This window comes from Choloepus didactylus, chromosome 18 (assembly GCF_015220235.1).
Source record: "Choloepus didactylus isolate mChoDid1 chromosome 18, mChoDid1.pri, whole genome shotgun sequence".
Classification (NCBI taxonomy): Eukaryota; Metazoa; Chordata; class Mammalia; order Pilosa; family Megalonychidae; genus Choloepus; species Choloepus didactylus.
Window position 1 is genome coordinate 28,573,411 of NC_051324.1, and position 25,579 is coordinate 28,598,989.

A 25,579-nucleotide genomic window follows, 5' to 3' on the forward strand; every position below is an offset into this window, starting at 1 on the left:
ACCCACACATCGATGATCAGTTCAGTTTTGATAAGAGAGCCAAGTCCATTCTATGGGAAAATAACTGTCTCTTCAGCATATGGTGCTGGGACAATCAAAAATCCACATGCAAAAAAAAAAAGAATATGGACCCCTACCTCTTACCATATGCAAAAGTTAATTCAAAAACAAACCAAAAGAACATCTTCTTGACCAAAAGGGGGATGTGAAAGGAAAGGAAATAAGCTTCAGTGGCAGAGAGATTCCAAAACAAGCCGAGAGATCACTCTGGTGGGCACTCTTACGCACACTTTAGACAACCCTTTTTAGGTTCTAAAGAATTGGGGTAGCTGGTGGTGGATACCTGAAACTATCAAACTACAACCCAGAACCCATGAATCTCGAAGACAGTTGTATAAAAATGTAGCTTATGAGGGGTGACAAGGGGATTGGGAAAGCCATAAGGACCACACTCCACTTTGTCTAGTTTATGGATGGATGTGTAGAAAAGTAGGGGAAGGAAACAAACAGACAAAGGTACCCAGTGTTCTTTTTTACTTCAATTGCTCTTTTTCACTCTAATTATTATTCTTGTTATTTTTGTGTGTGTGCTAATGAAGGTGTCAGGGATTGATTTAGGTGATGAATGTACAACTATGTAATGGTACTGTAAACAATCGAAAGTACAATTTGTTTTGTATGACTGCGTGGTAAAAAAACAAAACAAAACAAAACAAAACAAAACAAAAAAAACAAACCAAAGACCTAAAAAATATAAAATTCTTATAAGAAAACATAGGGAAATATCTTCAGGACCCTTAGAAAGCAATGGATTTTTAAATTTTACCCCAAAAGCATAAACAACAAAAGAAAAAAACTGATAAAATAGATTTCATAAAAATTAAAAACTTTTGTGCATCAAAGGACATTATCAAGAAAGTGAAAAGACAACCAACAGAATGGGAGAAAATATTTGCAAACCATATATCTGACAAAGGTTTAATATCCAGAATATATAAAGAACTCCTACAAGTCAAAAACAAAAAGACAAACAGCCCAATTAAAAAGTGGGCCAAGGATCTGAAAAGACATTCTCCAAAGAAGGTATTCAAATAACCATAGGAAAACACGCTGAACATCATTACCTACTAGAGAAATGTGAAAAGACAACCAACAGAATGGGAGAAAATATTTGCAAACCATATATCTGATAAAGGTTTACTATCCAGAATATATAAAGAATTCCTACAAGTCAAAAACAAAAAGACAAACAACCCAATTAAAAAGTGGGCCAAGGATCTGAAAAGACATTTCTCCAAAGAAGGTATTCAAATAACCATAGGAAAACATGCTCAACATCATTAGCTACTAGAGAAATGCAAATTTAAACTACAGTGAGATACCACTTCTTACCCACTAGGATGGCTATTATTTTTTAAAAAACTGTAAATAACAATATTCGTGAGGATGCAGAGAAATAGGAACCCTCATACACTGTTGGTGGGAATGTAAAATGGTACAGCTACTGTGGAAAACGGTTTGGCGGTTCCTCAGAAAGGTAAACACAGAATTACCATAAGACTCATCAATTCCACTCCTAGGTATATATTCAAAATAACTAAAAAAGCAGGGACTTGGACTGATATTTGTACACCAATGTTCACTGCTGCATTATTCATAATAGCCAAAAGGTAGAAACAACCCAGGTGTCTATCAACTGATGAATGGATGGACAAAATGTGGAACTGATGAATGGATAAACAAAATGTGGTATATCAAAATGGAATATTTTTTTGGCCATAAAAAGAAGTGAAGTGCTGGTAAGTGTTACAACACAGATGAACCCTGAAGACATCATGTTGAGTGAAATAAGCCACATATGATAGAATAAATATTGTATGATTTCTCTTATACGAAATACTCAGAATAAGCAAATTCATAGAGACAGAAAGCAGAATAGTGGTTCCCAGGGCTGGGGATGGGGCAAGGGGAGTTACTGCTAAACGAGTATGAGTTTTGGTTTGGGATGGTGCATAGTCTGGAAATAGACAGTGGTAAAAGTTACACAGTATTATCAATGTACTTAATGAGAAAGAGCTGTCCATTTAAAATGGTTAAGAAGATTTTACGTTATGCATATTTTATAATTAAAAAATAAATTCTTAAAAAATTGGACACTAAATCAAATAAAATTCACTCCTAAATATTAGGTTAGCAATAAAAGCACTACATTTTCCTGGTCTGTCTGAGACTGCAGAACCTTTTCCTACATAGTTCTTTGAAAAGACAGGACTGCAATTAAGAGAGAAAAGCTGTGCAAATAGAAGTACAATGTGGCAGTTTTCTTCAAAGGTATTTTTTGTTTGTTTGTTTCCCTCCAGCAGAAATGAAGTAACATGTTTTCTTTTTTTTTTTTCTTTTCTGGACCCTAATGGACCAAACATTTGGAGCCCTTGGCATGAGGAACATGGCCAATCCAGAGGCTGTGGTCTTAATTATCCAGTTTCCTGCTGGATCTCCAGGGACAATGACTCAGTTACTCTTAAACATTTTAAGATTAAATATTTTATAAAGCAAAAGACTTACATTAATAAGAGAAATTGGGGAGGATGAGATAGACTAATGTAAGCAACTAAGCTAGAAGATGCCTGGTTGGCACCCAAGCTTTGGCGTCAGAAAACAGTATTGAAATCCTGAACTGGTGACCAACTTCTCTGAGAATCAGTTTCTTCATTTATAAAATGACACTTCTTGCATGGGATTCTTAGGAAGATCATGATATAGTACATTTAAATCACCTAATGAATGTCTGGCATTAGGTGCACAACAAATGTTAGTTTTGTTATTTCTCTCCCCTTCTTAAAATGGGGGATGGATTTTAGTTTTATGTGTTGTCCATCACAAAAGGGAGGCAGCAGGTAGCAGTTTACTGTAGGGATTACGAACAAAGGTTCCAAGGTCACATAGACACCGGTGTGAGTCCCAACTCCATTCCCTGTGGCCTCCATGACCTTGAGAGGAAGATTTCACCTTTCTGAGGGCAGTTTCTCTTGAGAGTAAAGGTATCACAGTGATATGTTCCTTCCTGTCTGCACTGGGATCGTTCGTCTAAGCACTGTACTGTACGGGCTGACTTACTTCTCCACCTCACCCAGAGAACCGAGAGGCCTTTTGGGCAGAGACTGTGTGATGTATTATTGCATTGCCCAATGCTTGGCAAATGCACGGCATATAGTAGGTGCTCAAAATGTTTACTGAATAAAAGAGAGCTCTGAAAAGACAGTTGTATAAAAGGAAGCCTATCAGTGCCTCAGCTTATGAAGAGACCTTTCTATGTATACTTTTTGGTTCAGGCTTTGTTCTAAAAGGGTCTTGTTTCTAGCAATTTAATGTCTGGATAAATAAGGTGCTGTTGAACTAATTTTCTTATACTTTGGGTTTTTGAAAGACTTTATGTTTCTGTAAGAAGACAGCTTTTGAAAGGAGTCATAAATTGGCCCTAATGGTCACTGCTTTCAGATGCTGCTTTGCTATACCTCTTACACTGGAAATTGAATTTCCAAGTACAAGTACTGATGAGAATGGACTCTACCTAGTGCTCCATGAACTGACTTCTGACATTATAAGTTGTCTTGCTTTGTGCTGTTTAGCATAAGCAGTGGTCGCCAACCAGTATAACAAAAGGCTTTTACTTCTGCCCACACTACAGGAAAACAATCAAGAAGGTAGCTTTGAAATTCTGATTTCTTTCTCTCTTACTAACAAAAAAAAGAAAAGAAAAGAAAAGAAAATTGTTTAGACGTCACATTTGTTAGAAAGTATTTTAAAATCATGTGGCTCACTTAAATCCAATAATAAAATCATTTGAGTGCTAAAAAAAATTCTGAGGGGAAAGATTTTTTTGCTGCCAAAGTCATCAGAGCAAGAAAAAAATATTCTTGAAAATTAAACTGAAACCTTAACATCTGTATCTTTCTAAAAGTTCTCTTTAGAAGACATAATACAGACATCACTTTTTTTAAAAAAAGGAAGTTTTCTAAATACCAAATACTGCTAAGCAACTCTCTTTGTTTTATCAGGCAAAAAATATAAACATTTGCATAAGACTTCAAAATAATACAGCCTTCCAGGAACTGCCGGGAATTAATTAGAAAGGTAAATTTATTACCTAAATAAATAAATAAATAAACCTGAGTGCCACTCAGGGGCTGACATTAAGGGATTATATACTTTCCATTAAAGAGGACTAATAAATATAGTTTAAAGGCTTGAGGAAGGGGCTAGAGAGGGGAGATGGCTAGCAAGCACCAGCTCAGGCCATGCCAGATGTCAGCTGACTGCCTCCATCGAGATTACCATGGAAACACCTTCCCTTGGGACACTGCCATGATGGAAGGGTGCTTTAGAAATGGTGATGGTGAGCAGAGCTGGCAGGTGGATGGATTTCAGCAGGGTCCACCCGTGTACACATTACAAGGACAATCCATCTTCCAAACGAAAAGATATTTTTCTAAGTGAGTCACATCAAATAGAGCAATAAAGCATGAAGCTTGGCATAATTACAATCAATTTACTCTATAAAACAGTCACATCAGTTCAGATAATTGTCACTTTTCTCTCTCCTGCTTGCTTTGCATTCTCCACAGAACCAAAAGAGGTATTTGTGTAATTAATTGGCTTCTTCCTTAGCCATCAAGCACATACTGATAAAAAGGGACTGTATCAAACAACATTAATGGGCAGATTCAAACCTCCTTCAAACAAACGCATCAAGCAAAACCACTCACCAATAAAAGAGAGTAAAAGGAATCCCAGCAGAGGTCAGGTTTAATGTTTCAGTTTATGCAGTCTCACTAGAAACCGGTGAACAGATTTTATGTTTAGGCAAATTAAATGCAATCTTGACAACCCATTCCCTGGGCACTGGGACCAACAGCCACATGAAATCAAACGGCAGAAGTACATTTATTCAGGCAAATGCCTCAGCCAAGGGAAGCAATCTTTCCCATCAATTTATAGTAATCTCCAGGATGATTCTCAGAGTTGAAGAGGTTGTTTTGAACACATTACTAATTACATTGGTGACTTGGCCTTTGTTCTCCATATCAAGAAGCCACAGTAAGCATGAGTCTCCCAGCTTTGTACAATATTCAAATTCTGAACCTACTGTACTCTGAAAAATTTTATGCTTTCTTGACTACTGTATTGGAATCAGTGCTTTAATTCAAAATTATAACCTAAAATTTCACGTAAAGAGTGACTCGTGGGAAAAAAAAAAAAAAAAAAAGAGTGACTCGAGGGAATGTTGCTAATTTGGCAACTCATATTTAAATTGACTGAAAGCCTGAGTATGCAGTACTTGTACATAGAAAGTCACTTTGTGGCTACTAAAGGGGTCACCTGTAAATTGAATGTTTCTTTCTCAGATTCAGATTGCTGTTAACAATTATTTGACTATGCTGTTTGTTGAAACATTACCGCTCTTTTAAACAAAGAATTTATGTGCTTCTATAAGCTCTTTCCACTGATATATTTTACACACATATAATTGCTGGTTGTGTGATCTCTGATCTAAATCCACTATATCATTGACTATCTCCATGGGGTAGTTTGGGAAAATAACTTCAGTTCAATCAGTTGTTTAACCATTGACTGAATTTATATCATGGACCTGATTGATCACCTTTTAATAGAAAGTAAGGAAAAGAAATAAAATTCATACCAAAATTTAACTTTGTTTGGTTCCACATTTCATTAGACTTTGACGAAATATGATCTTCTCCCTCATCTTCCTCCATTGCCTACTATACGATTTCAGAGTTACTAGGCTTATACTGTGATTGACATATAGATTAAAGTCTTTGCTAAGAGGCTATATACAATCAGGAATGTCTTAGATATCACTTTCTTCTTAGCTGTAGTCCATTAATCTTTCTACTGAACAGGAGGAAGGTGCACGTGTGTGTGGGTGGAGGGTATGTGTAGTGGAGACAAATCTCAGTCCCATAATGGGAGCAATAGCCTGCAGAGATGCTCTAAATCTTTTGGCAAAGCTGGAAATAGTCTGCCTTTTTTGTACCTCACAACCCACAGGACCCCTGATTTAAGAAAATAAAATTACAAAACAATACAAATATTTCCTATTCCCTTTTGAAGAGACCAACTGGATTTAAAATAATCTCTAAACAATATTCCTCATAGAGCCCAGACCTCCTTTTTTAAGAACTAGCAGACAGAAAATCACCTGACACATGAAAAGATCCGAAAGTTCAGTACTAGATGTTCATGAAGAATCAGAACAAATAGACACTTGTAAAACAGACTCCATAAGACAGAGAAAAGGGGGGGAAAACTTAAAAGAATCTCATATTGAGATTCAAGGAGATTCACAAAATTACAACCAGTAATTATATGTGTGTGAAATATATTGGTGGAAAGAACTTGTGGATGTATCAAAACTTCTACATTAAAAGAGTGGTAAAGTTTTCATAAAGTAATTCCCTAATGTTTTCCACCTAATTTCATTTCCATATGAAAGAAAGCCTTATGAAAATAAACAAAAATATATCACAACCACCACATTTAAGCAGTGACTAGATTAGGAACGGAGAAAGATTCATATAGAATCCAGTAGTCTCTGTACTTAAAAAACAAACAAACAAACAAAAAGTCTTAGTTAATCTGTTGGAAGCTTTGGATCCTCTCCATAGAAAATTGTACATTTATACAAGACATAAGACTGGCAAATCATTTCAGGAATTCATGGACCCCCCCCCCCCTCCAAAGCCCCAAAGATTCTAGGCCAGTCTATAGACCCACTTGTGGTCCATGAACACCTGGTGAAGAATCCTTTATTCAGTGGGAAGCAGAGAGCACTTACATTGTAGAGGGGGATGGTCTTCATCACTTTGTACTGTTTAGTGGGATCCATCTTATACAGGTGACGATCAGTGACAAAAATTGCTCGATCTTCTACCTTACTAAACCGATTCACCTGTGAGGGAAAAAAAAAACAACAACCAATAAACCATAGTATCTCCTCAAGAATGAAATCAAGTTATCTTTCTAGGAAACATGTAGGGGTAAAGGTGGATGGCTGTGGAAGGCTTAGGAATTCTTTAATGGGTGTCTCTACCATGTATGGGCCACTATATGGATACAACAGTCTAAGAAGGAGCAGCAGTTTTCAGCCTTGTGAATTCTGTGATTTAACAGACAAAACAGGAAAACCACAAAGAAGAATTGAAGGACTAAAATCATGTAACCTGGACACCATTAAGAAAGTGAAAAGACAATAGAATGGGAGAAAAGTTTTGCAAACCATGTATCTGATAAAGGACTTGTAACCAAAATAGATAAAAAACAAATACAATTCAATAATAAAAAGACAACCGTTAATTGGGGTAAAAAGGTTAAAACAATTAAGTTAAAAAGTAGGTTTAATTAAATGAAACTGTCTTTAATTAAATTAAAAAGTGGGCAAAGGATGTGAATGAACATTTCTCCAAAGAAGATATACAAATGGCCGAATAAGCACATGAAAAGATGCTCAACAATGATTAACAAATGATGGCAAATGCAAATGAAAAAAACCATTGAGATACCACGTGATACCCACTAAGAGAGCTACAATCAAAAAGGCAGATAATGACAAGTGTTGATGATGATGTAGAGAAACTGGAACCCTCATATATCGCTGGTGGAATTGTAAAATGTTACTGCCACTATGGAAGAGTCTAGCAGTTCTGCAAATGGTTAAACACAGAACTACCAGCAACTCCACTTCTAGGTGTATACTTAAGAGAAATGAAAACATTTGTCCACACAAAAACTTGTACATGAATGCTTGCAGCAACATTATTCATAATAGCTAAAAGTGGATATAACCAAAATGCCCATCAAGAGATGAATGTATAAACAAAATGCGATATATCTGTACAATGGGATATTTGGCAATAAAAAGAGATGAACTATTGACATATGAATAAACAAACAAGGATGATCCCTGAAAACAGTATGCTAAGAAACCAGTCACAAAGGACTAGATATTGTGTGACTCCATTTATATGAAATGTCCAGAAGATGCAAATATAGAGAGATAGAAAGTAGATTTGTAGTTGCCTAGGGCTGGGGGTGGAGTGGGGTAGGGAGATTAAGGGGTGACAGCTAAGGGTGTGGGATTTCTTTTTGGGGTAAAGAAAATGTTCTAGAATTGTGGTGATGGATGCACAACTCTGTGAATATACTAAAAGTCTTTAATTGTACACATTAAATGTGTGTGAACTGTATAGTATGTGAATTGTATCTCAATAAATCTGTTAACAAACCAACAAACTTGTAACCTCTATTTGAAACAACTCATTCTACCCCTTTCCTAATGCACTGGGTAGGTGGGATTCAGATTAAATTCCCTAAAATATGACGGTATGTGATTAAATCTTTAGGTTCAAAAATACACAGTGCTTCCTATTGCCTAAGGCATCAATGATTGTCTAATAATTATTACTGTCCATAAAAGGAATGGGCCATATGAGAAGGCAGTGAGTGTCCTACACAGAAAGGGTTCAAGCAGAAGCTAAGAGGACATTTGTGCTGGTTTGAATGTACTATGTCCCCCAAAATGCTATTATCTTTGATGCAATCTTGTGGGGGCAGGCTTTTTAGTGCTGATTAGGTTGAAACCTATTGGTTCAGTGTTTCCACGGAGATGTGAACTCAACCAACTGTGGGCAAGACGCTTCAATGGATTATTTCCATGGAGGTGTTGCCCCACACATTCAGGGTGGCTCTTGATTGGATCAGTGGAGTACTTTAAAAAGAGCTACACAGACCCAGACGGGGAACAGCTGTGAGTGACATCTTGGAGAGCAACTAAGAGTGACATTTTGGAAGAGCGGCAACTGAGAGACACATTCTGAAGAGTTGCAGCTAAGAGAGGACAAAATGCCCCAAGAGCAACATTTTGGAGAATGCCATTTTGAAACGCAACCTGGGAGCAAGTGGATGCCAGCACGTGCCTTCTGAGCTAACAGAGGTTTTCCTGACGCCAATGGCCATCCTTCAGTGACGGTACCTTGTTGTTGAGGCCTTACCTTGGACAACTTTATGTAACCAAATAAACCCCCTTTATAAAAGCCAATCCATTTCTGGTATTTTGCATTCTGGCAGCATTAGCAAACCAGAACAACATCTGATATGGGTGTGGTAGAGGGGATTTGTGCTTTGAATAGGAAGTCTAGGGACCCTAAAGCTTCCATGCCACTCAGATTCTGATTCCTTTACCTGACTTCCAATCTGCCATTACCCTATATTTAACCTTAGTTTTTCAAGGGCTCTGCTCCTGGCAGACAGGTCTTCTCATGTCAAGTGCTCTCATACATGCTTGTCATTTTCTATTCCTTTCTTTTACTCCTTAGGTATACTTTAGGACACCGCTCAAGTTCTCACTCCATTATAAAACCTCCCTAATTTCTTAACAGAATAAACAAAAAAATCCAAGGAACTATACTACACAAACAGTAAACCCTAAGTTAAAAAACAATGGATTTTAATTAATAGTACAATTATAAAAATGTGCTATCATCAATTGTAACAAGTGTTCCTCACTAAGGCAAGGTGCTGGTGGTGGGGTGGTATATGGGAATCCTGTATTTTACGCATGATGGTTCTGTAAACCCACAATTTCTCTAATAAAGAAAACAAATTTACCAAAAAAAACCTACCTTCTCAATTAAAAATGACCACTCTCTTTTCCAAACTTCTGTTGCATAGTTGTAGAACTAATATAAAGATTAGTTTTGATATATGTAAAATTATTAATTTTTATTACATAATTAATTAATATACGTAAAGTTGAATATATGTAAAATTAAGGATACAACAAAAAATTAATGTTGAAACTGAAGGGCACAAGTGTTTTGCTTTCAAAGAGGGATACTTGAGAATATGGGGAGCTATTAGCTTAGGTCATATGAGAATGTAAAACACTGGCTACCTCATTATCTTTGTCTCCAAGGACAGATGGGAAAGAATATTGGCTGATGTTTATAATTACCAACATAACTGAGTTAGATCTATCCTTAGTCTGTATCTTCTCATTATGAAGGGCAAAAGTTTTCACTTAATACTTGGAAAGATTGTTTTAACAATTTCAAGAACTGTTGACTTGTAACTTTTGACCACAGATGCTTGTTATGGAAAAATACACTTGCTATAATGGTTGTATAGAACACTGAGTTTTTAAACATAAACAGTTGCAACTATGTTTGGCAAAAGAGGTAGATTTTACTTATAAATCTCTTGATAATTAACCTACTGACCACAACACCTCACTAATCTAGCTCTGATTTACTCAACCAATAAAAAGGTTTATGCAGATTCTCTTAAAATTGGAAATATATAAAAAGCTACCCTCTTTGTAAAACAGTTACAAATAAGAGACTCTTAACAAATTCCTTCAAAACTAAGTAAAATCCCACACAGAACTGTTTAATACCTTTTTTTATGAAGTTCAAGAACAGCAAACTAAATTACGGTGAAAGAAATCAGAACAGTGGTTGCCTCTGGTGGTGGTGGTGAACGTAAGAGAGCTTTCTAGGGTGATGGAAGTGTATTATCTATCTTGATAGGGTTGTGATTTACATGGCTGTATGTACTAGTAAATCACTAGTAAATGAACTGATTTTTGTGTTTCCCTGTATGCAAATTTCACATCAATACAAATGCAAAAACGACAACAAAAAACAATCTCAAATATCCATGACAGATTTTTATATATTGCCTTAATTCATGAATAGTAATTCTGTTTTCCACTCAGACTGGATGCTCCTTGAGGGTAGGGATCACATGCTGCTTTTTATCTCATACTTCACAGCCCCAATACAGAACTGGACACCTGAAATATTCACTATGTCCTTGCTGATCAGGGATGGTTTTGAGAATACTTCTAATCCCATAGTTAGGATAATTTTGGGAAGTCTTCTTCTCTACATGAGCCACTCAGTGTTGATTACAGGAACTGTCAGAACTTGAAAACAGGCAGAAGACGACAGCACACTGGGGAGGTTGTATAACATATGAAAAAAATTTCCCAAGTGCCAGATGAAAGCATACTTATTTGATAGCTTCTCGAGACCTATGCCCAGTTTGAACTTGGAAAAGCTTCATCTCTGCACTGAAGAAAGAGGAACAGTAGATTTCTTTCTTTTTATTTCTGAGGCTAGAAGTCCCTTTATTAGTGGGTAGCTCTCTAATAAAAATTCCCTAATATAGAAGTTTACAAGCACATAACCAATTGCTGCTTTGGAATGATTTGTTCTCCAGGTTGTAATCACTGAAATTTATTTGTGCATTTTCTTTACTCTCATAAAGTGTCTTTTCCATGAGTTAATTTAATTTCCCCCTTCACAGTCCAAGTTCCCAGTGGCAAAACCTTCGTGATGAGCCATCACTACAGGACTCTGCACACAGAATCCTGATAGACCAGGTGAATCATCCTGATTGGGTCAATAAGAAACATATCTGTACATGTGTTTGCAATGTTTATTACATGGTAGTAGCTTTCCTTTTAAAATCTTCAGATTCATAATCTTATTGAAAAAAGTTTCTTTGTATAATCAGAAAAAAAATGGGCTTGAATTTATTACATTTTTTATAGAATTTTTATTCAGCATGACTCCTACTAATTAAAAGTTTATACAGGTAAGTATTTACCCAAATTAAATAATTTGGTATAAGTATTCTTTCAACAAACTCTTAAAAGGTACACTTTAGAGTACAGTATTTTCCTAAGCTGCCCTGCACATCAGCCTTATGTGATGCTCTGTGAAAGAAAGGGTTCCATGGTCAAGTTTGAGAAACACTGCAAACCACAGCCTCCCCTAGAATATTCATAACCCATGAATATACTAAAGACTCTAAGATTTCTGCACTTAAAGAGTATATTTAACTGTTTAACCCAGTATTTCCCAAATAAATTTAATACTGGAACCCTTTTACAACAATCACCTACTAATATTCAACAGAACACTGGTTCTGTGAAATCCATACTGGGAAACACTAATCATAATTCACATCAACCTTAGAATAAGGAGTATAGAGAACATCTAAAATTGAATCTGAATAAGTAAATGTTATATTCCTCTCCTTTGTAGACTCGTATTGAGAAGTGTATGAGTATGGTGCAAAAGAATATGTTTAAAATAAAAAAACCTGTTGCATAATTTCACAAGGCCACTCTAAAGTCAAAACCAGTAGGCCACAATGGTAGAGTAGACAATACTGTCCTTTACGATTTGCCCCAAAGTTCATAGGGAAACAAACAAAAATGTCAAAGGCTCAATTTTACTGAAGCTCTGTTTAGAAATATTACATTCTTTTTATTTCATGCAACTGTAATTTCTAAAGAGAACAAGTCACAAATCTTTACCCTTTGTTCTAACAACTTAAATCATCCTAAAAACATGAATTAAGTAAGAGGAAAGGGCATCACATAACAAAGAAAAAGTTTTAAGTTGCATAACTTAGCTAAGTCAAAATGACAAAAAAAATATAGCATACATATGTAAATTTGCAAATCCCAGACTTAATTAAAATAATTATAGTATAGAAACACTATTTTTCTTCCACTTAAATTCACAAAGTAATAGAAAAACTGGGTCATAGACTCTATTAGATAAGATCTCCTTTTCTCTTACTCAAAGCTAAAAATCCTCAACCAAAGAAAAAATCCCTACCATTTCACTAAACATTAGAAGTGTCAGGCAGGCAGCCTGATCTATTTATAGGTGCAGTCAGTACCACAGGGGGCCGGAGATAAAGTTGCCCTAGAAAGTTAGACCAGAGAACACGTGTAATAGGTGCGAGACTGTTTGCAGAAGTCTCCCACCCTAAGGGATATTGTATAACTGTGGTTAATAGAAAGTGGATGTTTTTAAAAGAATCAAAACATAAAGAAGATGGCTTTACTGCAATTGTATTGAGTGTGCTTTGGTATATCCTTGGGATTGAAAGGTTTCTAAAGACATTATCTAAGCTGCAGCATGAAGAAAGACTGTTTGTGCTTTGAGCTTAGAAATACAGTAGTAAGAATAACATTTTTTCCCAGCTTTTATCCAGGAGGACCCAGGGAGAAACATGCTGTCTGTCAGACATCAAGAATGTCATGACTTGAAAGACAGACTCAGACACACCAGGATTTTCCATAGTACATGACATAATTCTCAACACCATCCAACTCTCTGTGCTCAATTAGTCTGACTACTAATTTGAGTTCTCAAAACCTTGATACTAAAAAGGAGATATCCTATATAGGGAAATGAGAATTTACTGAAACGGTATATTCCTCTGTTATTTTGCAAACTGGCATTATGATTTATACTTTTTTGCATGGGTGTGTAAATTTAGTTAGCAAAAGTCATTTCCTGACTGCCTGATCAACTCTAGATACACTTGTAAAATGGAATTTCTGAATCTGGGAGCTCAGAACTAGATTCTAGACTATGGTGACCACCTCCAAATACCACCTGCAAGCTTTTCTTGATGACCTTTGTTTCATTCTAACTTTAAAACAGGCTGCTATTTTGTTAAAAAGACTGTATGACATTAAGTTGAACTCTTCTTCCTTATAATATTCAAACACTGATAATAGTTAGGTTTTCTGAAACCTATATGGATAAAGTTAAATGTCCCTTCTCCATGATATTTGATCAGTCTAGCTAAAGGTTTATCAATTTTGTTAATCCAAATTTTGGTTTAATTGATTTTCTCTATATTGTTTTTTCTATTCTCTGTTTCATAAATTTCTGCTGTAATATTTATTATCTCTTTTCTTCTAATTGCTTTGGGTTTAGTTGGCTTTTTTTTTTCCCAGTCTTAACATGGAAGAGTAGGTCACTGATTTGAGATCATTCTTCTTTTTTAATATAGGCATTAAATTTCCCTCTAGTATTGCTTTTACTGCATTCCAGAAGTATGCTACCTTGTATCTTCATTCCCATATGTCTCAATTTCCTATTCTGTGATTTCTACTTTGACCTATTGGCTATTTAGGAGTGCAATATTTACTTTTTGCATATTTGTGAATTCCCCACATTTCCTTCTATTATTGCTTTCTAATTTCACTCCAGTATGGTCAGAGAACATACTTTGTATGATTTCAATTCTTCTAAGTTTATTAGTTCTTGTTTTATAGTCTAACATATGTTCCATCCCGAGAATATTCCATGTGTACTCAAGAAGAATGTATATTCTATTGTTGGGTGGAGGTTTATAGCTTTGTTCAAATCTTCTATTTCCTCCCGTCTTATTGATTCATTATTGAAAGTGGGGTATCAAAGTCTCCAATTATTACTGTTGAATCATCTATTTCTCCCTTCAAGTCTGTCAGTTTTTGCTTCTCATATTTTGGGGCTCTGTGGTTAGGTGAATATATGTTCATAATTTTTATAAATTTTTGATGAATTGACTCTTTCATCATTATAAAATGTCTACCTTTTGTGACATTTTTTGTTTTAAAGTCTATTTTGTCTGGTATTAGTATGGCCACTCCAGCTCTCTTATGGTTGTGGTTTACATGATGTATCTTTTTCTGTCTTTTCACTTTCAACCTATTTGGTTCTTTGAATTGAGTGTATCTCCTGTAGACAGTATATAGTTGATTCTTGTTTTTTTAATCCAGTCTGAAAATTCGTTTGTTGATTGTTTAATTCATTAATATTTAATATTATTATATAGTTGGATTTATGCTTGCCATTTCACTTTTTGCTTTCTATATGTCTCATGTCATTTTTGTTCCTCTATTCCTCCTTTATTGCTTTATTTTGCATTGAGTATTTTCCAGTTTACTACTTTAATTTCTTTAATGACTTCTTCATAATATTATTTGGAGTTTTCTTTTTTTAGGGGTTGTTCTGGGGTTTACCACATGTAACTTATCAGAATCTACCTCATAGTCATACAAACTTAGTTCCAGGGAGATATAGAAATGTTAATCCTATATACCTCTATCCTTCTTCCCCCTATTTTAGTGCTATTATTGTTAAACATATTATATATACATATGTAACAAGACCAACACTTTGCTATAATCATTACTTTATATAATTTTATGCCTACTAAAGAAAATGAGGAGAGCGAGGTGAGCTGGTATATATTTATAGAGATTATTATATTAACCATCATTTCTGGTTCTCTTCACTTGTTCCTGTGCTTTGAGTTACCACCTGGTGTAATTTCTTTACTCCAGTACAGCCTTGTTCCCACCCACCTCTTTTATAGTGTTATTATGGTAATATTTTTCTATCCCTAGGTGAGCCTTTTCTTATCCATGTTAAAAAAAAAACCTTCTACATTCTTTTTAAATTTATTTCTAGACTCACCTTTTTGCCAACTTCCATATGTTTATTTTCTGGTCAATAACTTCTTTTTAACTTCACTATATTTCAATTCTATTTCATTTAGTGCTAATTTTAAAAAATACTAACATTTTAATCTGTCACTAATTGATTAGTAGCAAATACATTGATATAATTTTGTCTTGTTCTTTTACTTATGATTAACAAAATCATCAAATATTTATGAGATTTTATAGGAGAGGCCATAAACTGTGAACCATTTAGTTAAAAAATGCCCAATTTTAAATGTACTGCTTCAATATCAATTAACAAGTGCTAGGAAAGAATGGTTTCCCCATTGCTGATATTTTCTTCCATGTAGACGGACATCTATAGTTTGCATTCCTATCTTCCCTCCACCTTCCTTTCAGCGCCCCCATCCCCACTCCCCAACCCACTCCTGCCACAGGGGCAAATCATCTGATTGGTGAATTTGGAAGTAGAAGATAGGCCTTTTTCTTTGGGGAAGACTAGTTACTCATGGGAAAAGGGTTATCTGCTCTGTGCCTCCATACTTTTTAAAGGCGTAGGCCCCCATGTAGGGAGACTTGCAGTGGCCCAGCAAAGTCTGTGACATCTTAGGAGGTGATGACACTGTAGGGGGGTATTTAGATATGCACTGAACAGGGAAATTTGAGAAATAGAAGAGGGATTTGGGGAGCAAAATACTTTGAGATTGAGGCTTTGGGTGGGTTGGGCCAAAGGGATTTGAAAGGAATTTGCAGAGGAGTATATTGGGTCATGATGCTCTGAGTTTTGATTTTTAGTTTGTTTTTTGTTTTTGACATTTTTGCAGTTCAGTACTTAGCCAATTGGCTTTTAATGCATTGGCTTGGGAAAGAGGTTTTACATCTTAGGTTATGTGTTATTTTGGCTTGGAGGAGGTGGGGTGGGGTAGGTGGGTGGTGGGGCTGGGGTAGGGGGTGGGGGGAGGGAGATTGTTGCATGTGGTAGTTCCTCCCACAGGCAAGTTGCTGTGTCTATATAAGCTGCAGAAGTCTTGCTTCTTCCTTTCCAATGAATGACTCTTCTTTCTTTCCTATCTGCCCTGGCTAGACCCTCCAGTACAATGTTGAATACAAGTGGCAGGAGTGGACATACTTGTCTCGTTCCTGATCTTGGGAAGAAAGTCTTTCACCGTTAACCAGATCATTTTAATGGTTTGGAGCACCTGACCTACAGTTGTACCAATACTGGGGATACAGATGGGCCAGTCACCAAACTACAGGGCATTTTGGTACAGGTTCTGGCTGCCAGACCATGTCTGCTTGCTTCAGCCTTCTTATGTGTCTTATATAAGTGACAGCCCTAGGTGGAAGTAAGTTCTAGTTTTAAACCTCCTTTCAGAGGTGGGATGGAGACTCATACGATTTCTGGTTGAAAGTGGTACCTTTGCTCTGGTACCTCACCTTATGTGGGGCATTTTAGTTCCCACGCTTTATAGGAGCATCAACTCCTAACTACCTCTGCAGCTTTAGCCCTATTTGCTATTTTGTGTTTGTGTCATTTCTGGTCCATGGAGATATTTTCTTCCCCCAGTAAGGGTATATATTTTGAATTTATTCTTTTTATGCTTTATATTATTGATATTTTAAAAGCATTTATAGACACCACTATATCTCATATTATTGATAAGTATTTGAATTAGAGAGGGAGGACTTCAAAGATTGAACCTCAAGAACTGACGTGACCAGAAGATCTCCCAAGAAGAAACTGATGCTGAAGAAATCATGATTGTCCAAGATCACAGAGCTAATTATTAGCAGAATGGGTCAAGAGCTCTAGGTCTTCTGACACTAAATTCAGGGCTCCTTCCATCATACCACATCCTCCTCATTGTTAAAATCATTTTCCTCCTCTATCTCTTTCTGTGGCGGTACAATGATAAATGCTGTCCACTGTTCCTACCAAAAAATTCCTTTTAAAACTTTCCCAAAGACAAACCCTAATTTGGGCCTCAATCATCTTGAACTTAAACTAAAAAAATATTTTTAACTAACTCCAGTCTTCAATTTTATACAATATCTGATTCTCAGTGATCCTTCTCATAATAAAAATAAAAATTTAAAAGTATCAATTAATCTTTTAACTGCCCTTTTCAGAAATGTACAGTTGTTATCTTTTAATAAATCCCAATCCCAGGTATCTATTGTTTATTAATACATTATTATTGTTTAATTATAAAAGTAATAGATGTTGATAGTAAAAATTCAAATATTCCCATAGGCAACTACTATTAAAATATTAGTATAGTTTTTGGTATCCATTCAAATTTTTCTATCAAAAAAAAATTACATTTTCAATATAAGATGGCAGAATATCAGTGTAAAGTAGAAAGAATAAATTCATAAAATGCATACTATTCTCTAACTTGATTTTATAATTAAAACCATAACATTTTTAGTACATTTTTAACAGCTTTATGAGGTATAATGGACATACTATAAATTGCAGATATCTGAAGTGTACATTTTGATTAGTTTTGACATATGTGTATGTCTGTAAAATAATCAGCACTATCAGGATAATGAACATATCCATTGCCACCAAAAGATTCCTCACACCTCTTTGTAATCCCTCCTTTTCCCCGGCAACCAGACCTGCTTTCTGTCACTATGTATTATTAGTTAGCATTTTCTAGTGCTTTATATAAATAAAATTACATGGTATGTACCCACTGTTTTTTTTTTTTTTTTTTTTTTGGTCTGACTTCTTTCACTGAGCATAATAATTTAGAGATTTATCCATGTTGTATGTATTAATACAGCATATGTTTTTATCGCTGCTTAGTATTCTAGCATATGAATGCTGAGTTCTTTCCCATTTTTTGGCTATTACAAATAAAGCTGCTATAGACATTCACAGATAAGTGTTTGTATGGACAAATGTTTTGATTTTTTTCTTGGAAAAATTCCTAGAAGTAGAATTGTAGGACCACATAATAGGTGTAGGTGTAACTTAAGAAAGTGCCAAACTGTTTTCCAAAGTTGCCGTATCATCTGACATTCCCACCAGCAATGTATTAGAGTTCCAGTTCCTTCAAAACATCACCAACACTTGTATGGTCAGTCTTTAATTTTAGCCATTCTAATAGGAATATAGTGGTATCTTGTAGTTTTAATTGCATTCCCTAGTCATAATGATATTGATATTTTCATGTGCCTATTTTCAATTTACCAGGAAAATAATGATCCACATATCCTCCTTCAGACAAGCAAATATATTCATAGCATATAACTTCATTTTTTCTCACCTTCCAAATCTCATTATGTTGTTCTCCTCTTTCCCACACTATGTTCTTCCTCCCGTTTTAAAACGAAATGGCTACCAAAAAAAACTACCTTCCTTTAGGAAGGCTTTATAGCTTAACTAAAATTGCAGTCCCTTCGCCATTCTGACAATGTGTCACTAGAGACAGGAATAGCTCACTGATGATGTAGCTAGCTTTGTACCTACTGCTAAGTTTTATTGCAGGTGTTCTTAAGTGACTTTCACCTGAATCAGTATTTTCTTTCCAAGGTGGTTTGTTTCATGCTTGCCTTACCTTGCGGACATGACAGGAAAAGAGGACATTCATGTATTTGTCCTTCCGTTTCAGTTCATTAGCAACAGGGACAAAAGTGCCTGAGGTCTGAGGTGTATCTGGCTTCTGAAACAAAAAGGAAAAATGATAAAATGAATATGCTTAGCATTTTAGATGAACAGGCAACCTTTTGATATCCTGCTTTATAACTATACTCATATAGTTTCATACATGTATTTTTCATCTCTCCATCCCAGATGGTAAGTTAATAAAGAGTTGCTAAAACATCAAAAGTCCTAAATTTTTTAAAAATAGGGAATGGGGTAGAAGATGAAATATGGTTTTGGGAATAATCCATATAAAAGTGGTAATTAAAATGTTGCTGAGTTATACTACAAGGGAAGGTTTAAGCAGCCAAAGGTCAACTTATGGGGTGTACTTATTACATATAGATACAACACAGAGAAATCTTTTTAAGGGAGGAGATGTTGAAGAAAAATCAAATGTACACTTAGAAGCAATAAAATCTTTTAGTTTCACTCACGAAAATTCTTTTGTTTCTGAAGGTGTTTTTTTCTTTCTACAAATTCTCAGAGAAAAATCATTTTCTTTCTTTATAAAAGGAGCAGGGGCAGACTCTACTCTGTTCCCCTGGACTTACTGAAGCAAGATAGTTGCCTTCCCAGGCCCTCTGGAGCCCAAGGTCAGCCCTCTGACCCTTCAACATTTCCATGGCTGCAACCTTTGCCCTGACCTGGGGCAGGTCTGCAGCGGGTATGCTCTTGATGAGCTGGGATGCTCTCCATCTGTAAGTAAATAAACAAAATGGATTAGACTTTAGAAATACAATCCCATTCACTCTCAAAAACACCTGAAGCTGCCATCAAGTAGAACTAAACCAAAGTACTTGTATGTCTACTCTAAAATATGCATAGTTTTATATGGATAGATATTTTTGTAAATCTTGCTTTGTTGTTTGTTGGATATGAAAACAACCAGAACTTGGTGATACATGGACTTCCATAATATTTAAAATTAGGGCACAGAAACTTTGGATTCATCATCTGTTTATTCAACAAATGTTTTCTGAGCACCTACTAAACTCCAAGCTTTGCTCCCTGTAGTGAACAAAACAAAGGTCCTGTATGTTTGGTGCTTATGTTCCAGAGGAGACACAGACAATAAACAAGTAAATGAGTATACATGAGTATACATGAATATACATGAGTACACAGTATGTACAGTGGTGACAAGTGCCATGGAGGAAAATAAGGCAAGGAAAGGAGATAAAGAGGAAGGAATGGGAAGTGGGTGTTATTTACATCGGATGTTCTGGGGAGGCACCACTGACCAGGGGGTACAAGCAGACACTTAGAGGAAGTAAGGGGGCCAGTCATGTGGATGTTTGCGAAAGAATGTTCTAGGAGAGAACACAGAAAGGGTAAAGGCCCTAGCTGTAAGCTTGTTAGAGGACCAGGAAGGAGTTCTGTGAACGAGCACGAGGGAGAGTAGGAGGAGGAAAGGTCAGAGGGAGAGCCAGGGCCAGAATCCCAGGAGCCATACAGGCCATTATCAGGACTTTGGCCTTTACTGTGTTGAGACGAAAAGCCACTGGGGGTTCTGAACAATGAAGGGAGACATGATCTGACTTATGCTTTAAAAGGATCATTTTGGTGGCTCTATGGAGAAGAGGCTGAAATGGGGCTGGGCACAGAGAGACAATTTAGGAGGTTATTGCTGTAATGCACATGGTAGAGGAAGACGGCTTGCACCAGGGAGGTAGTGACAGAGGTGGGCATAAATGTTGGTTTTGGATAGGTTTTGAAGGAAGAGCCAAAAGGATTTGCTGATGGATTAGATGTGGGAGCGAGAGAGCAAGAGGGGATTTAAGGACAACTTCAAGATCTTTTGGGCTAAGCAATTAGCAGCATAAAGTGAAAACAACCTCTGCCTGATTGAGAAAAACAGATACAAGTTCTTTTATGCTCTTTGCAGCATCCTATGCTAATATAATATTTATACCTTCCCTCTTTTCTGCCACAGGAGCTTGGAGCAGGGAAGTTGGATCAGATGGAATAATTAAGTCAGTGGCTCTCAAACTGCTCTCATGAAACACTGGAGTGAGATTCAACTAAAATTCAAAAGTGCTGATTTTTCACAATTCATATATACAAAAAATTAAGAGAGAATTTTCTCATCTGAGATTTTCCTAAGACGCATTTTTGTTTCACTTGAGCCCAAATGTTTGCCTTTTTCTCCCACACATTCCAACTGAAATAACCAAAAAAATATAAAAATAAGGAAAAATCCATAGCAACACTAGAACAAGGAAAGGAAATCATCAATAAACTGGAAGGTATAAAGACTTTCCAGAAGACATGAAGCAGATGGGACTGTAGCCCAGTGCTATGCAATCCATCCAAGAGAAGGAGAGGAGCTCCCTGGGCATGGGGGGCTGTTAAACAAAGTCCAGAGAGTCCCTAAGCGTGAAGACACAGGGGCAGGAGGTGCAGGGTTTCAGTGTGGGAGCAGTGCCAGTGCTCTGCATGTGAAATGTCTACCAGGGTCTGCTTCTTCCAGTGACATGGGGACATTTGCTATAGCAGATAGGGTCAGAGAAAGTGCACTGCCAAAATAACAATCTTGGAAAAATAAAAGCTCAACCTACCAGTGAAATCCTCTTCCCTATGTTCTATGGTAAACAGCATTCCAGTGGTACAGACTGTCCTGGAAGAGTGACAGGTTGGGAGCAGTTGGTGGTCAAAGTCAAAGACACTGGTGACAAGCAGGGCCCTGCGATACTCAGTGGTTTCTTAAGCAACTGCCCCACTTAGCTCTTGAGCTCCAGATTTCATTCTTAGGGGGTTGAGGCCTCGCTGTCTGCTGGTCTGTTCTTGCCCTGTGCACCTGGTCAGCAGTCCCTGTTTCTGACCCTCAGTGGCAGGACAAAGCCCACACCTGACTGACCTCAGAAGCCCAGAGCACACAGGCGTGCTGGCAAGTCCAGGACCTGACCCACACACTCACGGAGAGAATCACATGGTCTTCTCATATTGATCAAACCACCAGCTATAAATACGTGTAGCCAACAACAAGAACTGCAGCCATAAAAATGCCCAGCCTCAACAGCTGAGAAGGGGGACAAAGCCGGGCATAAAGAAGGCTCCCCGTGAAAAAGAATTGCTGTGAGGAACAGGAGAGAGCGTAAATATGATAAGACATACACACTGAGATTTTAGCAAAACAAAAACAACAAACCACAATCACAGTGGAAGGCTTTAACACACTTCCCAGTGTTCCACAGATCAAAAAATGCAAGAATAAATTAAATAGGACATAGCCACTAGATCAGGGGTTGGTAAATCTTACCCATGGTCTGTTTTTGTATTCCCCACAAGCTAAGAATGTTTTTTACATCTTATATTTTTAGAGGGCTGCCAAAAAGCAAAACCAAACCCAAAGCAAACAAAAGAAGAATATGTGACAGAGACCACATGCAGCCCACAAAGCCTAAAATATTTAATATCTGGCCTTTTTCAGAAAGAGTTTGCATGCTTCTGAAGATTCGTTCAGAGAGAGAGAGAGAGAGAGATCGAGAATAGTCAAACAGAGCAGGTGTATTATTTTCAAATGCTTAGTGACTATAAGCTCTGGGAAGGCTGGGACTGTCTTTTGCATTTTTCTTATTTGCCATGTATCCCTGGCACCCAGGTTAGTGCCTGTGACATCAGAGGTGTTCAGTAAATATTTGCTGAATGAATGGAATTTTATAAAAAGTAATCAATTCTGGACTGCCAGTAAAACTTCAAAATATAAAAAGAAGACTGGATGGGTCACAGTGCAATATAATAGAAATTAATAACAATCTTTGCCACCATTAAAAAATAATATGTAGATCCTGATTGTCAGGGTAGGTCTTCACTATTTATTTTTAAGTAAAGTTGTATAACCATACTTATAGTATAATCCTGGTTATATAAAAAGGGGAGGAAAGAAAAGCCCAAATGTTATGTGTGTACATATACCCACTCATAACATGGGCAAATATTTCCATAGTGCTTACTCTGTGTCGGGTACTATCTGAAATGCTTTTAATATATTTATTCACCATCCTTTTAACAACCCTATAAGGCAGGTACTATTACTATGGCCCTTTTATATATAAGGAAACCATAGCATAGAGAGGTTAACTAATTTGCCAGAAGTTACAAGGCTAGTCAGTGGCAGAGCTGGGATACGAACCCAGGCTACAGAGTCTGTGTTCTTAACCATTATAGCATATTATCTCTTTTGTGTGTGTGTATTTATAAATGCATAGAAAAGGGTTCAGAAGGAAACAGAGTAATTGCTAATGAGTAGTTATCTCAAGGGAAGGAAATAAAATGCGGGAGAGCCAAGGAGGTATGGAGGAGTTCAACTTTATATCCTGTATCTTTTCATTTAATTTTACTTTTTTAAAGATAATGAACACATATTCATATAAAACACAATTATCTTTTTAATTATGTCCAATAAATGCAGGTTATAGGTGATACCCATCATGAAAAAAAATTACATGAGTATTAGAAAGCCTGCCAAGATTTACAACTAATATTTATGGTACTATACCTGACAACTGGGAATTGAGGTACTTTCACTTTCCATAACCTCTATTGCTAGTTTTTTTCTTTTTACAAACAATCATTTCTTATTTTTTAAAAAGCAAATACATATTTAAAGACTTTTCCTTCCATGTGTTTTTCTTAATGTTTTTACACCTGCCACCAATTATATGAAGCAGAATCTAATGAAAGATAAAATCTGATATAACATAGAATTATGTTTGTTCGTTTACATTCAATGTATCAATTATTTTATGGTATTCTTTGTGGAATACCATGATACCAAATGACCACATTTGGGAACCACTAGCTTATTTTATGTGTCTTGATGGCTCTATCTAAGATAGAGCTACATATATCTGATGCATACTGGCAATAAATAAGCTACAGAAAAACATGAGAAGAAAAGACTTGTGAATAACTACCAACTCAGGCTCAGGGTAGGTTTAAAAAAAATGTTCACTCAGAAAGGTACCCAATTTTACAGGGGTGTTTATTTTAAAAATAGCTTACTGTAAGCTATTTTATTTAAAAATAGCTTGGCTGTACTTTAAAATCACCTGGGAAACTTTAAAAAGTACCTCTTTCTGGGTCCCACCACAGCTCAACTAAATGGGAATCTCTGGGAAGTGGGATCAGGCTGTCACTATGTTTAATAGATTCCTCATGGTTCTAAGGAGCCAACAGGATTGAGAACTACTGCTCTGAAAGAATTAACTCATTGTCTAGTTTAGGTGAGGCAATTTTAATAAAGAGTTATTTTTGGCTAATAATAGAAGACAGGGACAGCATGCTCGTGGTCTATCTTAAACATGGCTTGGATCCAGGGGTTGGGCCTACTGTAATCAATTGTTGCAGGAAAAATAAACTAAGAGTTCCGATATTTTGAGAAGTAAAGAAATACCCTTTCAAAGTGAAATCTGCAAAACTGAAGACATAAGGTGGCTGACCCAATATCATAGTTTCAGATTTGTGACTTCATATAGTAAATGGATGCAGCACATGCCAACAGGTTCTTACCTATTAAAAATCGCCTGCAGAGCCTCCTCAAACTGGCGGAGAACTTTGGGTGGGGTTGGCCATCGCACGTGCTTCCCGTAGTCTCTCATGGTCTTGACGCCGTGGAAGCGTCTGGCCACCTCGTGCATGTACGACCGCACCTTGTAGCGACGGTAGTACCGGATTATCGCCAGCGCTGCCTTGGTCCTCTTGTACCGCCTGCGGGCCAGGGTGCCCCGCCACACCTTCCAAACAGAGAAAGAAAAAGGCTGAGTGATAGATGGCTTACAGAAGCACCCCACTGATGAACACAACTGGGGGACTCAAGTGTGGACAAAATCAGCCTGAGCCACAGCATGTCGATTTTGCCTGCCGCCAACAGATGGCTCTAGGAGTCATGTCACTCACTATTGTGCCAGCTGTCTAGCTGGTTGTTATTCTACACGGGAGTGTGTGCTGAGTTTGAAGCAGACCCGTTTTAACTTTACTGTGATGAAAAGAAGAAAGGCAAGAGACAAATATCTTTGGACAAATATTTTAAGAGCGTTGAAAGGAAGCAAGATGAGTCAGAACCAAATGACGCCAACATCTATGGTTCTCTTGGGAAATCTAACTTTATATGGATTATACACATTGGCCGCTACTGTAATGTCACTTTGGATTTACAAGCTTATTCATACACAGCCTGTGTATACCCCAAACCCCCAGTGCCATGTAAACTCCCAAGAATTTACATGTATTCCTGGGGAAAAGGAAAAACATATCATATGAATCTATGTTAAAATTTTATTTTCATTACAGTACTCAGAAATCAGTCAGACAATATATCACTATCTCAATACCAACTTCATCCAAGCATGGTGATATATTTATATTTTTTTCAGGATCCTTTGTGCAAGTATCCATATTTCTAAACTTCTCAAGAAAATACAAATTTGGGGTAATCTTTAATCCTTCACTGGCTTTTTCCCTGCATATCCTCTCTATCATCAAATATACTCTTTCTTCCACAATACTCCAAAGAAACCCCTTTTCTTTCCCTTCTGCTACCACAGTCTCCAAGACCCCAAACTATCCTAATTGCT

The 25,579-nt window shown here is 36.7% G+C and overlaps 1 protein-coding gene across 2 annotated transcripts in view; it reads right to left on the reverse strand.

Moving 5' to 3' along the window:
* Positions 1-25,579, reverse strand: part of MYO1D (myosin ID) — a 371,081-nt gene that overhangs the window by 134,972 nt on the left and 210,530 nt on the right. For both annotated transcript variants that reach the window (XM_037810313.1, XM_037810314.1), the window contains exons 17-20: positions 24,516-24,739; positions 19,556-19,700; positions 18,916-19,020; positions 6,860-6,973 (exon numbers count right to left, since the gene is read on the reverse strand). In XM_037810313.1, coding sequence (XP_037666241.1) covers positions 6,860-6,973; positions 18,916-19,020; positions 19,556-19,700; positions 24,516-24,739 — 588 coding nt within the window. The remainder of the gene's footprint in view (positions 1-6,859; positions 6,974-18,915; positions 19,021-19,555; positions 19,701-24,515; positions 24,740-25,579) is intronic.